General features: G+C 37.9%; 1 protein-coding gene across 2 annotated transcripts in view; it reads right to left on the bottom strand.

Moving 5' to 3' along the window:
• The window catches only part of PICK1 (protein interacting with PRKCA 1), a 170,162-nt gene that overhangs the window by 95,880 nt on the left and 56,698 nt on the right, over positions 1-17,584 (bottom strand). For both annotated transcript variants that reach the window (XM_090407330.1, XM_090407331.1), the window contains one exon: positions 17,486-17,575. In XM_090407330.1, the coding sequence (XP_090263456.1) occupies positions 17,486-17,575 (90 nt within the window). The remainder of the gene's footprint in view (positions 1-17,485; positions 17,576-17,584) is intronic.

The following is a 17,584-nucleotide window of genomic DNA, read 5'->3' as shown; positions in this document are numbered from 1 at the left end:
CATCGAAACAAGCAAATCAAAGAAACAAGAATACAAGTACATACAGCAGTCTGTGGCAGAAGTTGCACATTCATTTTGGAAGAACTCCTCATTTATATGGTCTCCCAAAAATTAACAAAGATTGGTTATCCAGTAAGACCCATTGTTAATTGTATTGACTCTCCCACCTACAGAATTGCTAAATTTCTGAAACTATAAATTATATACTTAGTTTAATCCTTTATCCAAGTATAAGCAAACAAAGCTTGTGCCTGAAGTATCTTCAGGACTGGGGCAACTCATGGCAAAGGTGAACTGACTTCACATCACTTGCCTTAGTATCCCATAATGTGCAAAGCACATCTCTTTGCAGACATGCATAATGCTATGCATTATGGGAACGGTCGTTACCTAGACCGGTTTCGACCTTTATTGAGGTCTCTTCAGTGGGAGCCAGACCCAGAAGTGATACCAATATTGAAGCAATGCAGAAGTCATATTTCCATATATGATTCTAGTAGCAAGGCTTATACGTTGGTCATACATAACTGGTAATTAGTTTACGGAATTAACAACGCATATAAAGTATATTAATTAAAGGTAACTTTAATAAATAACTTCTATATTTCGGCAATGTCACGTTGTCATCTTCAGGAACATAAAGATATGGTATGGGATGGTATGATGGATAATACACTGCAGCAAGTTTAAATATGAAAGATTATTCAAGGAATCTTCAGCAGCTCTAAAAAACTTTCCTAACCACAACAAATTTGGGTGCACGAAACTAACCCAAATTTGGGAGACTTACATTTACATACCATATCTTTATGTTCCTGAAGATGACAACGTGACGTTGCCGAAATATAGAAGTTATTTATTAAAGTTACCTTTAATTAATATAGTTTATATGCGTTGTTAATTCCGTAAACTAATTACCAGTTATGTATGACCAACGTATAAGCCATGCTACTAGAATTTTGATCATCCACGGAGATTCCATCGTACGAAAGGCCCGTCAATACGGCAAAATAAGGTTGAAGATATCCAGACAACTAAATCGTCTGACGTTCCTAAAACGCTGCCGGGATAACAAGGTAATCCCTAATTGTGTTAAATTGAAGCACTGTTTTACTTCACAGAAAGCTCTGCGCATTTATAATCGCACTAGCTTCACCCTGTTAAGAGAACAAATTACCGCGACGCGTGTTCTCCTCGTCGACGTAACCAAAACCGTACGGGTGCTAGAGGAAGAGCTTTTGAATACGCTCGGCCATGATCTTTGGACGATACTTTATGATGTCTCATGCGCATCGGCAAGAAAAGAGTTCAAAAAAATACGAAAACCTGACGAAGAATTCTACTTCCTTACCACAGCCACCACTCAACACAGTAGTCAACCTCTCATCTGTAGTTTTAAACCCTGAGGCGCTCACCGCACTTGAACGTGGTCACAATTTCGCCCTTGCTTCTAAAAGAATACCTGCTGAAGAAATCATGATCCAAATAGAACGTGGGATTCGCAACCTGCCTAACCATATCGCCAACAACGTCAGACTGGATGTAGTCGGTGTTCTTACTAAAGCCAAACCTCCTAAAACCAACTTATCCAAAGACGAATATGCAGCCCTACAAGAAATGAAGAATAACAAAAAAATAGTAATCACCAAAGCAGATAAGGGAAACACCACTGTGGTGCTAAATCAAAAGGACTACAAAGGTAAGCTTAATGCTTTAGTACTAGACCGTACTACTAACCTCCCCACTGAATATAATTCTACCAGCTCTCAGATTAAAACTCTCCACAGACTCCTTAAGAAAGTCACTAACAAACTAAAACCTTATAACTCTAGACCCCCCCCCCCCCGATTATATGGACTCCCAAAAATACATAAACAAAATGTGCCATTACATCCCATAGTGGATGGCATTGATTCCCCCACATATAAATTAGCAAAACATTTAGCCAAAACGCTCACACACTATACTGGCAACACACCATCACACATAAAAAACTCAGCCCACTTTAAAGCCAGTGTAGAAAACCTCTCACTCCAACACACTGACATAATGGTCAGTTTTGACGTCTCTTCCCTATTCACTAATGTCCAACTCAAAGAAACCCTAGAGCTCATCCAAGCCAAGTTTCCTCCCGCTATCTCAGCCCTATTTCAGTTCACAATGAACTCAGGCTATTTCGTTTGGCAAGGAAAGTTCTACAAACAGATAGAGGGGACAGCCATGGGTTCACCACTTTCTCCACCCTTGGCCAATTTCTTTATGGAGACCTTTGAAGAGAAAGCCCTAAACTCCGCCCCACAAAAAACCACTATTTGGCTTCGTTACGTGGATGATGTGTTTGCTATTTGGCCACATAGCTCAGACTCACTGCACTCATTCCTAACACACTTAAACAACCAACACCCCAGAGTCCAGTTCACATTAGAAAAAGAGGTAAACAACACCCTCCCCTTCCTAGACACTTTAATCACCCGCCAGCTTGATGGATCTTTGGTTTTCTCTGTTTACAGAAAACCCACCCATACTGGCAGATACATTCACCAGCAATCGCCCCCCCCCCCCCCTCACAACAATATGGGGTTATAAAAACACTATATAACAGGGCAAAATTAATCTGCTCAGATGACAAGGCCTATTGAACTAAACCACATCCACAACACTTTCTTAGCCAATGGCTATAACCCCCCAAAAAATCCAAAAAATACTCAAGCCAGTAAACCACAACCCCCCTCCACAATAAAGATTACACCAAATCTATCACCATCCCCTACATCCAGGGTACCTCTGAGAAAATAACCAATATCCTCAGAAAATATGACCTTACTTCTTGTTACAGACCATATAAAACATTGGTATCCCTTATCCGCTCTACCAAAGACCAACCACTTCCCCTAGACCTACCTGGTGAATACCAGGTCCCTTGCAGCTGCAAATTATCCTACTTTGGCCAAACAGGCAGAACAACAAATATCAGGATTTCAGCACACAAAGACTACATCCAGTTTCACCAGTACAGCCACTCTGGGCTGGCTGACCATGCCTTAGATACCCACCATAAAATTCATTGGAAAAAAACAAAAATAATACACCGCAGCATGTTTAAATATGAAAGATTATTCAAGGAATCTTCAGCAGCTCTAAAAAACGTTCCTAACCTCAACAAATTTGGGTGCATGAAACTACCCCAAATTTGGGAGACTTACATTTTGAGAACTTCAGCCCAACTGCCAAGTCAACCAAATTAGCCCACCAGAGGGCACCATTAGGACTTTAGGAACAATATTAGTTTCTTGCTTATTTCCTCATTTGCTTTTGTTAGTGTCTGCGTGCACATACCATATCTTTATGTTCCTGAAGATGACAACGTGACGTTGCCGAAATATAGAAGTTATTTATTAAAGTTACCTTTAATTAATATACTTTATATGCGTTGTTAATTCCGTAAACTAATTACCAGTTCCATATATGAGTTGCCAAAAGGTGTCACACCTTATTATTAAATTACTCTGGATTAGAGAAAGATGTTGGAAGTTTTTTCACTTGGTTAGACTATAAATTATATACTTAGTTTAATCCTTTATCCAAGTGTAAGCAAACAAAGTTTGCGCCTGAAGTATCTTCAGGACTGGGGCAACTCGTAGCAAAGGTGGACAAAGATTCACATCACTTGCCTTAGTATCTCATAATGTAGTAGATATCCCACAATCGCAGTAGAGGAAGACCATGCAAATAGTTTTGGCAATACATATGTAAAACCATCAACAGACTGTAAAACTCCATCTGAGCTCAAGGCATAGCCATCCAGCAATGCTTTGAGCTAAGTTTGCTTCCTCATTTCCAAGAATGGCACATTATGAAATGAAACAAATTATGTATCAGCTAAGTTGTCTGCATAATATGCAACTAAAGCAATATCCATTTTTAATGTCACTCTTAAAATTGATTTCAATGTTCAGTTGGAAGTAAATGACAAGAAATTAATTGTGTCCATTTTGTTTTAAAAAAAGAAAAAGTACTGAAAATAAAATTTGGTTCTGAAATGATTATGCCCAATGAAGAAGAAAATACTACATATTATTATTATTCAGTATTTTCTTGCAGTAGAAAGAAGAACATACCACATTTTAAAAGAAATACATTTATTACTAGTTGTGATATGTGGGATTTTTGAAGTAGCTAACTTTTCACTACTACTACTACTACTATTTTACATTAAAAATGTATAAGTACATGTTTCTCAAGTGATTTATGTTTTCAATTCTCTTGTGAACCACTTTGAAAATAAATTATAATCTGTGTAGTTTGAACAGCCAGGTAATTCATCCCCCACCCCCAAAATGTTGAATGCCTATATAACAACTGTACTGCCCCCCTTTTTCCCCCATTTAAATCATTATTTCATTCCAAGATAACTGTATCAGATAATTTATAATTTTTCGATAATAAAACTGAAACTGTGATTATAAATTAAGACATAATAAAGCTTAATGGTATAACTAACACCAAGAGGGGAAAAATACATTTATTAAACTCACTACTATTTCACTGATTTTCTACCCAGCATCATCAGAGCACAACTGTGACAGGCACACAGCACTATGACAAGTAATTGTAGAAACAATTTAAATTGCGACTGAAACCTAATGTCCTTATGTGACACCCTCTATGGGTTAGATAACTACAAAGTTAATTCAGAGAAATCCAGCAATTAGGTCTTAAAATAACAGTCTCCCAGATATTGTTGAGGTTGGGAGAGTGCTTCATAACTGATGCTGATTCTAAGAATAGTCTCTCAGATTTGTAACGACCTCTATGTATGAAGGGGGGGGGGGCTGAAAAGATCTGATAAACACCTAGAACAAAACTGATATTAAAGCAACTGATATAACCACAAGAAAGAACATAATTGTAATAATTTTTTCTTTTAGGATATATTAAAAAGACATATCAAAGGTTTTGAAGAAATTCAAAGACACAGACAGAGGTGCAGGCCATCATTAAGTTTTCTGTGCTGCAAGAAAGGTCCACAACTGAGATTCACCAAATTGTGCATGAGACTTTAGGGGACACTTTCCCCAGCATATCCAATTGCCAGATGGGTGGCCAAGTTTAAAACTGGGCATCCTGAGATAACAGATGCTGGTCAGGAAAACCTTCCACAGCAATCACACCTGAAAATATTGATGCAGTGCATGCCATGATCCTTGATTATAGACGAATAACAGCCAAAAACATTGCAATTCAGGGAATGAGTTGGGGTCTTTATCCACCAACATCTGGGCATGCATAAGTTTTCAGCAAAGTGAGTCCCCAAATGTTTGAATGCCAACCAAAAGAGAGAGAGAGAGAGAACGTGTGATGTCATCTCAAAGCGATTTTCGGTTATTTTAAGAAATCAGGTGCAAATGTTTGGCTTGTATTGTGAATATTAATGAAACATGGACTCATCACTATGACACAGAGAACAAACAACAGTCAGTGAAGTGGAAACACGAAGGTTCTTCATGGTCAAAGAAGTTCCAAACCCAAAACTCAGCAGGGAAGGTTCCTGCCATTTTGTCAAAAGACAAAATGGCAAGAATCAAACAAAGGTGAATCTGTTATAGCAGCAGTTTAATTCACAGCTCTGAAGGAAATAAAGGAAAATCGCTGTGGGAAACTGAGCAAACTGAGCATACTGATTTTGCAGAACAATGCACCTGCTTACACTGCTCATGAAACCCAACGGACAATACACAACTTGGGCTTTCAATGTTTGCCTCACCCACCCTATTCGCCAGACCGACCTGATCCCATCTGACTATTTCCTATTCCCAAATTTAAAGAAACACTCAAAAGAAACAAAATTTACCACAGATGACGAAGTCATATCTGCAGCTGAAGAGGGTTTGTGCAACAAGGGAAAGACTTTTTTCTCAGAGGATTGAAAATGATGCAGCAGCAGTGTAATAAGTGTATAACACTTTGTGGGGAATATGTAGAATAATGTGTAAGTAACATAGTTCTACCTCAGTTCCTTCATGGCGATTATCACAACTTTTCAGCACACCTTCCTAAATAAAGATGTTTTTCTCCATCTGATCCTATGTGAAGGAGTATCCAAAGCATGGCCTGCCAGTCCTGACTTGCTATACAGATAATCTCGGATGTAATTTCTATTTCTTAAAGGCATATGTTAACTGATCTACCAGTCTGTCCAAAGTAGACAAACTTACAGGTATAAGGTACTTTATATACTCCCAATGTTCTCCTTTCTATATGTTTCTTCTATATGTTCTCCTAAGAGTCGATCTTTAGGAGAATATATAAAAGTAGCCAGTCGAATGAAAGGTTTGAAAATGGTGTGGAGATCATATTTACAAAGAACATTGGCTATTTTTTCTGATGTACCCTTAACATCTGTAACGGGAATGATTTTGCCATGATCCTGCACGTAGGAGGGATGGGGATGCATGTAATATTTTATCTATTTTATATGGCTAAAACGGTGTTGCAAAGGTCCCTAAGCTCAGTAATGTGTCTAGACCATGATTCCAAACAGCAAACACAACATCAACGTAACACAGCTAAACTGACTGTTGGTTTTTGTGCTGTGTTGAGAGCTTGGTTTTCAAAATGCTTCATATATATAATGGAATATAAATTAAGACATTAACTGATCTTAAGGATAATTACCCAGAATTAATTTTGAAAAAGCACTGTATCAGCCTGCAAACGAAATAACAGTATTTCTGTTTAGGTGTCTGTATTAAATGAATGAAAATGAAATAAGAAATTGCTACTGCTGTATACTGCACTACTGCTTGGGATTCTTCAGTGTATGACTGTTGGGGAAGCATCCTTTCTTCATCATCAAATTCCTGATATGTACCCTCAAGGAGTATACAGGATATGATAGTACTATATGAAAAATTTACATCATTACTAACTTCCTATCTACAATTTTCCTCCAAATCAAATGTTACCTGTCAAGAATCCAACATTATCAGATCTTATATTTCTATCTTCTAAGACACTTTTTACCGTATCAGTCCACCTATATCTTGGTCTTCCTCTGGGTCTTTTTCCTGCCAGAGAAACCTGGCAGAGAACATTTGTTTTGTTAATCTTTCCTCTCTTATTCTATTCTGTTTAAGTGACTATACCACCTGAGATTAGCTCTTCCAATCCTTTCTTTTCTTTCTCAATAGCAGAGAGTAATATAAGCTTTCTGCCTTTTCCTCAGGCACAGAGGATTATTACCTAATATTTCTAAGACAGTTTATGTGGCATAAATGGCAACCACTTTTATATGGTGACAAAATATAACATGAAATGTTTTTTTTTTGTAAAACTTACAATAATTTCAGCAAACAGCTGAACAACTGCTGAAATAGTTAGAAAGATGGAGAAAAGTACTGGAAGAGAGAGGTATGAGACTGAGCAGAAGTAAGACAGAGTATATGTGTTGCGCAGTGGGCGGTGGCCAGGAATGAAAGGTTTGAAAATGGTGAGGAGATCATATTTACAAAGAACATTGGCTATTTTTTCTGATGTACCCTTAACATCTGTAAAGATCTGGAGAGATCTTTACAGATGTTAAGATCTCTCCAGATCTGGAGCTGGAAGGAAATGTCATCAGGAAGGTGAGAGACTTTAGATACTTAGGTTCAACAGAGGAAGAAGATGGAGGAGCTGAGAAGGAAGTGGAATGCAGGATACAAGCGGGTTGGAGGAACTGGAGGGAGATGGCTGGAGTGTTATGCGATAAGAGGGTGCCGATCAATCTGAAAGGCAAAATTTATAGGACAGTAGTGAGGCCAGCTATGACATATGCTATAGAAACTGTGACCCTGAGGAAATATAACATCAGCAGGATGGAAGTAGCAGAGATGAGAATGCTTAGGTGGATGTGCGGTGTGACCAGAAAGGATCATCTGAGAAATGACTATGTCAGGGGAACAGTGAAAGTTACGAACTTGGAGCGAAAATACAGGAGGCAAGGTTGAGATGGTTTGGTCATGTGATGAGGAGGGAGGACGAATATGTGGGAAGAAGGGTCATGCAGATGGATGTGCAAGGAAGGCGGAAGCATGGGCGGCCAAAGAAGAGATGGAGGGAGCTGGTAGAAGAGGACTTGAAGATGAAGAACTTGGATGTGGTGACAGTCCAAGACAGGAAGGTGTGGAGGAGACTCATAACAAACAGTGACCCCACTTAAGTGGGAGAAGCTGTAGAAGAAGAAGAAGAGATTGCCGAGTCTAGTTTTAGAACCTGCTTCAACGGACACACCCATATTATTATTTTATTTAGTTTATCAAAACAGTAAAATGAAGTAACAGATTTCAAAAATTAAGACTATACCATGCAACCAGTGGATCCATCTTTTTGTATGGTTCTCAAACCTGGACAATAAGCATAAAAAAAACTACAGATCTAATTACTTCCTTGGGAACTACGTGTTTCAGAATGATCCTTGGATACACTTGGATGGACTGTGTCACTAACTCTACTGGGCTGAATCTGGCTAAGCAAGAACCACTCGTCAATATAGTCAAAAAAACTATAACTCAGATGTATATCAACTCAGACATCCTGAAGTCTGACCCTTTGTTGGAATCCCTCATCCTATACAAACCAGAAGATAGCAATCACAGTAGAGGAAGACCATGCAAATAGTTTTGGCAATACATATGTGAAACCATCAATAGACTGTAAAACTCCATCTGACATCTGCCAGTTAGCTCAAGATAGAGAGACTTGGAAGACCATAGTTTGCAATCTTTAATTTTAATGTAAATTTCCTTTTCACATTGTATCATATTGTGAATAAATAATGATGATGAATAAAAAAAAGTAAAATGAAGTAACAGGCTTCGAATACTCTCTGTGAAAACTTTCAGTCCAGTAGAAAATTAGACAACAACAGTTATTTATAATTCAGTTCCTGGAGTGGGGAGGAGGATAATGCAACTGGTAATCTTCAAAACGAGCAAAAATTTTGAATTAATCTGTATAGAAATGTTTCATATTCACTAAATTCCATCTACAGCAGATAAGTTAAGCATTGGATACCATTGGAATGAGCACCCTACAAAAAAAAAAAAAAAAAAAAAAATCACCTGTTGCAATTTTAAGCTAAAGGTGAAAGCAACTGAGATTCTACTAAAATACTACTGGAAACATTACTCATCCATTATTAAAAAAGTCACACAACAGGAAAGTGAGTAATGCAATTTAATACTATTTGATGTTCATCAAATCAGAAAAACTTGCATTGAAGCATGATGATCCACTTAATAGTATTTCCATGTGGTACTCTGTCAAATGCCTTTGCAAAATCCTGCAGAATCATTGTATAGCCATTTCAATTACCCAACTCATTGTAAATTATAAAAAGTTAATACAATAGATTACAAAGGCATGACCAGCCATTCACAAAACCATGTTACTCCTCATGCAGTATCATGTTGGAAATTTTTTTCCACTTTGTTAGACTATAAATTATATATTTAATTTAATCCTTTATCCAAGTGTAAGCAAACAAAGTTTGCGCCTGAAGTATCTTCAGGACTGGGGCAACTCGTAGCAAAGATGGACAAAGCTTCACATCACTTGCCTTAGTGTCCATAATGCAAAGCACATCTCCTTGCAGACATGTATAATGCTACACATGTAGCAGTGAAGGATCACTACATATGTATAAGACATGTGTAGTGACCCTTCCCATGCATTATGGGAAGGGTCACTACCCAGACCATTTCGACCTTTATTGAGGTCTCTTCAGTGAGAGCCAGACTCAGAGGTGATACCAAGGTTGAAGCAGTGGGTAGTGACCCTTCCCATAATGCATAGCATTATACATGTCTGCAAGGAGATGTGCTTTGCATTATAGGATACTAAAGCAAGTGCTGTGAAGCTTTGTCCACCTTTGCTACAAGTTGCTCCAGACCTGAAGATACTTCAGGTGCAAATTTTGTTTGCTTACACTTGGATAAAGGATTAAACTAAATATATAATTTATAGTATCATGTTCTTATCCACCCATTCCTGAATTCTCTTTTTTAGCCAACTTTTCCAGTACTTTTACCACCACTCATGAGATACTGATTGGTCTATAATTTCCTACCACAGACTTCGATCCTCCTTTATGCAAAGGAATTATTTTGCCCTCTTTCCACTCACTTGGGACTTTGCCAGATCCTAGACCTAAAATAAACAGCTTAGTCAAAGGAATTGCCAGTTATCTTGCACATAACATTCTTTAAAATGTGAGCTGATATATCCCATCCAATCCCACAGCTGTATTTGCATTCAGATTGTGCAATATCCTAAGTACCTTCAATTCATCAACCTCTGTTCTAACATCAGTACCTGTAAATTACCTCTGTTATAACAATATCTTCACTTGGATGATATAACCTTGCAAAATGATCACTCAAGTAGCTCAACAATTTCATCTGTCTCTGTTACCTTTCTACCATCCACATTGATTAAATAGTCATTCTTCCTCCTACTTGCCTGTCCTGATTTACACTAACACACAGACCCACACTTCACTGTGGAGCATTTGAAACCGAAAATCCCAGGTCAGTCAATCCTTATTCCAGAAGCATCCTATGTCTGTAGATGGATGTGTTCATGAGGTTTGCCTGTTCTGAGGGACCAAAAACCAAAGTTTCTGGGTGAAAAAAACCCTCTACCTCTGAACGAGACTGGTTAACTCACCTTTAGTTGAAAGAGACCAGATAAAGGTTTCTCATGCCATGGGGAATTGAACCCAGGTCTTTCCAACTAAAGGGCTTTGTCTATACTGACTGAGCTATGGAGGCTCTTACTACTTGCCACATAACAAAAAAAAAAAAACCTCTTTGGGATTTCCTTTCACCTGTTTGGCTAATTTCTTCTGATAATTTGATTTTGCCTTCCTTACCAGTGAGAGTATTAGAGCGCAAAAACAGAGGGTGAAAGAATTGATAGTTGTTGCAAGTACGAATGAATTGAAAGAAGATAAATTTTTTATGAGAGAGGACTTGAAAGTATTGTTAAAGGTAGCGAAAGAAAAGAGTGACAGAGTTAGGATGGTGAGTTTGTTGCCATGGTATGACAGAGAGGAGTTTAGAAGGAGGGCCATAATCGCAAATGACATTATGCGCAGGTAATGCAGATGGTGTGGTGTGGAATTTGTGGACGTGCGGAATGAGTTTGATGGGCGAAAGGATTTATACAAGATGGATGGCCTGCATTTGAATGGATTTAGTGTGCAGAGACTGGAAAAAGTGTTGCTGAATGAAGTGAAAATGGATGTGCAGAACCAGGGAAACTAGAACTACCAAGGAGGGGGGGGGAAGTGGATATGCGGACATCAGTGAGACAGTTGAGTGTAATAATGTATATAATGTACCCGAGCCAGTACTATGGACAAGAAATCGGAATGGGATAGTTAGAATAACGCATCAAGATAGGGGTAGGACAAAGGACCTCTGCATTTCATGTATACTAATGCTAGGCATATTAGGAACAAGAAGGAAGAATTTTTGGCCTTGATTGGCTCTTCCTAGCGACAGGTTATTGGCATTAGTGAAACATGGCCGACAGAAGATGATATAGTTAGTGGGATAGAATGTGTAGGTTACAGTGTGTTTAGGAGGGACAGAGAGAATAAAATGGGGGAGGAGTGTTATTGATGATAGCTGATGAACTGCAGCCAAGGAGAATTGAAGTTGTATCGGAGGATAGCGAAAAGAGCTCATTTGAGGCCTATTTGGTGTGAGATTGAGACTGGCAGAACAAAATATACAGTTGTGTGCTGCTATAGACCAGGTGATAGAATAGATGGTGGAGATAGTATGCATAAACAAATTGATGAAATGAGTGGAAGGAGGGTAATTATTATGGGGGATTTCAACTACGGTAACATTGATTGGAAGGAGGAGAAGGGACACATGTGAGGAAGGAAATGGATTTTATTCAATTATTAAGGGATAACTATCTGAGACAGCATGTAATTGAAAATACTAGGAGTGTGAGAGTGCTTGACTTGGTAATAGCATCTAAGAATTTGATTGTAATGAATATGACCATGTTGCCACCTATTGGTGAGTGATCATAAGGTCTTGACCTGGGAGGTGGCTAAAGGTGTGGAATTTTCGATTAAGAGAGGGTATATGTGGAATTACCGTGCTGGCAAGTATGACAAGCTTAGGAGATTGCTTGGATCAGTGCCATGGCATGTACAACTGCAAGGGCTGGATGTCGATAGAGCATGGGAAGTGGTCAAGGAGAATTTACAGGAGGTTATAGCTGATTGTATACCTAGGGTCTGAATAGTAAAACAAGTAGGGGTTAAATGGATGAATAACACCATTAAGCTTGAGCTGCAAAAAAAGAAACAACTGTGGAGGGAATTTAAAGAAAGGTGTCCTGCAGGCACATGAACAGTATAAAGTGCAGGCCAGAAGGGTAACCAGTGTGGTGAAAAAAAAAAAAAAAGCAAAAGCTGATAATGAAAGGAAACTAGCTATGCAAGCTAAAGAGAATCCCAAACAGTTCTTTCAATATGTTGCAAGCAAAAAAAAAAAAAAAAAAAAAACACTGTACACGGCAAAATGATTTTAAGGAATGACGATGGTAAGGAAATCACTGAATCAGTCGATATAGTGGAGAGCACTTTGCAAGAGTATATCATCCAGGTGGTGACATTGAAAAAATGAAGGAACCATTAGTTTATATGGGAATAGTTATGAATGAAGTGGCGGTGAATAGTCTATTATAGAACCTTAATGTGAATACATCTGTGGGATTGGATGGTATACCGGCACGGGTCTTACATGAAGTGGCTAAAGAATTATCAGTGCCCTTGACCATGTTGTTTAATCTGAATCTCGGATCTAGTTTAGTCCTGAAGGTGTGGAAAGATGGGAAAATAGTTCCACTGCATAAAGGAGGATCCAAGACGACTGTTGCAAATTACCGACCGATCAGCACATCAGGAGTCGTTATCAAGGTCTTGGAGAAAGTAGTCAAGGGAAAAATACAGGAATGGATTGATGAAAATGAGATACCGTATGGGGAACAGCATGGCTTTGTGAAGGCTAGATTATGCCTCAGTAACTTGCTCAAGTTTTATAACACAGTGACGGCTGAACTGGATAAGGGTAATGGGTTTACAGTGATTCTGCTGGACCTGGCTAAGGCATTTGACAGGATACCACATGGAATTCTAATCTGTAAACTACAACATATGGGAATGGATATAGGGTTGGTGAAATGGATAGGTGGGTGGTTGATGGAGAGATATCAGAGAGTAGTTTATTCAGGAATAGAGTCCAAAAGACGGCTTGTGACTAGTGGTGTGCCGCAGGGTTCTGTTCTTGGACCACTGCTGTTTAATTTGTTTATTAACGATATAGGGAAGGATCTAAGAGGAACAGTTCGTTTGTTCGCTGACGATGCAAAGTTGGGTAGGGTAATAGTGAATACAGAAGATGTCAAAATCTTGCAGGACGACTTGGATAGATTGGAGTTCTGGGCTAAGGAGAATGGATGTCAATTTAATGTGTCAAAATGTAATGTTATGTATTTTGGGGTGAAAAGATTAGCAGCAGTATACCACATTGGTGGAACTGTACTCCAGGAGATTGATGAGGCCAGAGACTTGGAAGTGTTGGTGGATAGGGAGATGAAGTTTAGGGGGCACATTGCAAAAGTAGCTAAATCAGCTCATCAACTCACTTGGTTGTTGAAAAATACTTTGACCGGCATAGACAAGCAAGTTATTGTACTTCTGTACCGAGCCTTGATAAGACCTCACCTCGACTACTGTGCCCAGATTTGGTCACCTCGGTTCCTTCTTGATGGGGAGGAGGTGGAGAGGATCCAGAGGCAAGTGACCAAGATGATAGCAGGTCTATGGAATGAACCTTATGAGAACAGGTTGAAGATTTGTGGGTTGCAGAAATTAGTTGATAGGTGGAAAAAGGGAGATATGACTGAGACATTCAAATTGCTAAAGGGATTCTATAGGATTAATTCAGGGGATATTTTTGAGATCAGGGCTGGTGGTGGGAGAACTAGGGGACACCTATGGAAGCTGGGCAAGAGTGTGGTTAGCAAGGGTGTTAGAGCTGGGTTCTTTACTTTTAGAGTGGTAAATAAGTGGAATACGCTGCCAGAGTCTATTGTGGGTGCTATGACAGTGAGTGAGTTCAAGGCAAGGTATGATAGATACTGAGAGAATGTCGTATAGTTGTGTGGACATGATGTTTAGGGCCTCCCTCGATGAGCCTAAGGACTCCCTGGAGTCACCCATAATAATAATAATAATAATAATAATAATAATAATAATAATAATTACCATGCTGGTCACCTTTCTTCCCCAATCCCTGTACTGTTCATGAGTTAGCTGGTCGAATTTCTCCTTATATACCCTCCACAACATTTTCTTTTTTCTTTTTTTTTTTTTTTTGCAGGTCATGCTTAATGATACTATTCACCCATCTAACTCCTATCCGACTGGGTATACAGTGTGATATTGCTTCCTTCAAATATCACTTGACTATATTTCATGCACTGTGAACACCCTTCCCTTGCAGCAGCTTCAAGGTGCCTCTTAAGTGTATTATAATCACCTGCCTTATAGTTCCACATATACCCAGGATGACCACATCTAGTACTTTTGTACTAGATCTAGTACATTTTATAAATTTTTCGTGTTCTAGTACTTGACCAACAGATCTAGTACTTTTTCCCTTACGATTAATAACAACAATAACATGAGAGTTAGACATATGAGTTGAATATTTTTTTCTTCTCTTCTCCCACCTCCCCATATATCACATTCAATGATACAAGAATATGATTTCTCTTTTTTTCCTACCCCCTCTCACTGTTCGCTAGTCTTCCCCCCCCACGATCCTGTACTCAGGTAATCCGACTGGCATTAGCGAATGAAAATATATTCTTTGCTGTTCAACACTTCTCGAGCATTACAAGAAGTTCAGTGTTTTTATTAACAAAAACTTGTTTAATTCTTCATCGGAAATATTACTATTTAGATTTTACTTTTAAACATGGATAAGTGACAAGAAAAACTTTCTAAATTTAAATTTGATTCTAAATCTCAGGGGCAAATGAGTGCATGAGTCAGTGAAGTACATAAACGAGTTATTGAAAGTGAAGATCTCAATGCCAGCCCTTCCCACTCACAAGAAACCACTTCTCACACTGGTAATTCAAATAAAAGAGAAAGTGATGCTAGTTATGATTCAAATTCAGGTTTACAAGGTTCATCATAAAAGCATTAATGGTAGCAAATGTCTATTGATTCGTTATGCAAACACTCCAATACACTAGCAGAATGTAGAATCTAAAAGAAGCTCACCAGGTATAATGTCATTGTTTAAATCCAGTTCCAAATACTAGTCGGAAAAATAAATTAAAGAGGCAGAATTTAGATTATGTGCATATGATGCAGACAGGTCCCTTCCATACAGGGGTGCAAAGAAACTGGGCGGCACAATTTAGGTGCGATAGAATCGAACATGTTCATAAAAAATAGGGAATAAATAATACACTGAACTATTTGTGCTTATTTGTCACCTTCGAATGTGAGAGATTTAAGTGAGGGGCTGAGCCGCTGGGTAGTTAAATAAATGGTATGAGCTTCAACACAACTTACTTTAATCACTGCTCTCAGCACACTGAACAAACATTCTAAGAGTTTCTTGAGTTTTCTTCTTGATGGACCTGTGTTTCACTCAGGATTTCTCCATGAGTGCAGGTCACAAAGATGCCTCCAACGATCTCGATCCTCTCTCTTCCATGTTATACCCATAGATTTCACTAGTGGATCTTCTCATCTTGTAGGTGGTCTTCCTGGTTTCTCTTTATTCTTGTTGCCAGTTGAATATTCTATATGTCCATCTATTATTCCTGAATCTGGCTATGTGACCTGCCTATCTTATACTGCAGTTACCACATCTTTTATTCCTGGTCGATTTAGTTCCGTGTTTCTAACATGTTAATTTTGCTGATGTTACAAATCCTACGTTCCATTGCAAGTTGAGTTATTCTGAGAGAGTCTTCTTCTTTTCTTGTTGTGTTCCATGTTACATTATAGGAGTATATTTGTTTATTATATAAAAATAAGGTTTTTTTTTTGTGTGTTTTTTCTTTATTTTAATATACATTCCTCTTAATGTGCAGTATAATAAAAATGATTCGTAACATGTTATTGTACTTCGGAATCCTTTAATTTTTAATGGAGGGGGGGGGGGGCACAAAAAATTTGCACTCAGGAGGCGCAAACCAACGGAACTACCCTAGATGACGAACACAATCTGCTTTCGTGGCTTATCAATACTCTTCCAACTCTATTGAAAACAATTGCTCCTGATAGTGAAATTGCTCAGAAAATACAGTGTGGATGCACTAAATGTAACTATCTTATAAAAACTGCTTTGGCTGTAGATTCACGTAATGAAATCTCAAAAATAAAAAAATGAGACTAAAAATTATATGGTAAATTAATACGCATGTGAAGTGCTAGAGTTACAATTGGGACTTCTCTTATGATGATTGACAACTGCAGCTCTAGGACTAATAGATGACTACAGTGAGGTGAGTTTTGACTTTTTTTCTTTTCATATTTGTTGTACATGTGTTAATTCAGTTTTGCTCTCCTTACAGAAATCTTTCAATTTTCACACTGAATACATCTCACAAATTTAACACTGCACAAAATCATGCAAATTTAGCTCATCCAACAAAGACATCTTGGCTGCCACTGTTCTGCTCTGCATAGGTGCCATATGAACAATATATCTAATTTAAGGAAATATAGCATTTTACTTACATCTAAATAACTCAGCCTATCTTGCACACTTATAAAAGAAATTATCTCACTATTATTAGCAAAATCAATTCTTTCAACAGAATTATTTATCTTTCAGCAGCATTCCAAATCAGTGACCACTGACTGATATAATTTTTTATTACACAAACTTTATCACACTATGAAATAAAAATATCAGTAAATAATTTTTTTTTGTTTTCTTTTCATATTGCTTTAATTTTCCATTTTTTCTTGCCAGTATTCATTCTTTGCTGTGCTAGCAAAGAATGAATACTGGCACCTTTTGTTTTACAAAAAGAGCACTACATATATATAATCAGTTGTGGTATGTGACTGGAATGGTTTGAATTTGGAAATTGTGAGTGCATTTAGTGTGAATAAATTCAAGAGAAGGTATGTCATACAGTGTAAGTACTGCTGAGTCTCTGAATCCTTGGAGGTCTCTTGTAATAATAATAATAAAATAATAATAATTATATATTATTATTTTACTGCAAAGGCTGTGATTGCGAATGCCCTTTATTAACAGTCATTCCATGAATATACACATTTGGCTGATTCCAATGAGAACATTCAGGCAGTTTGTACAAAAAGATGAGAAAAGTAATACACAGAAAAGAAAAAAAAATTGAAAAGAAACATTTAGTTTACCATTGCACAGAATTGCTCTACTAAGACCTAAGGCATCTGCTGTAGTTGAGCTCATATTTTCAACAACTCTATGTTTTACTTTCTTTAAAACTGCAAGAA

The sequence above is a fragment of the Typopeltis vanoorti genome, chromosome 17 (assembly GCF_054136105.1).
Source record: "Typopeltis vanoorti isolate ZY-2024b chromosome 17, IOZ_Tvanoo_1.0, whole genome shotgun sequence".
Classification (NCBI taxonomy): Eukaryota; Metazoa; Arthropoda; class Arachnida; order Uropygi; family Thelyphonidae; genus Typopeltis; species Typopeltis vanoorti.
This window is presented reverse-complemented; position numbering and strand designations above follow the sequence as displayed.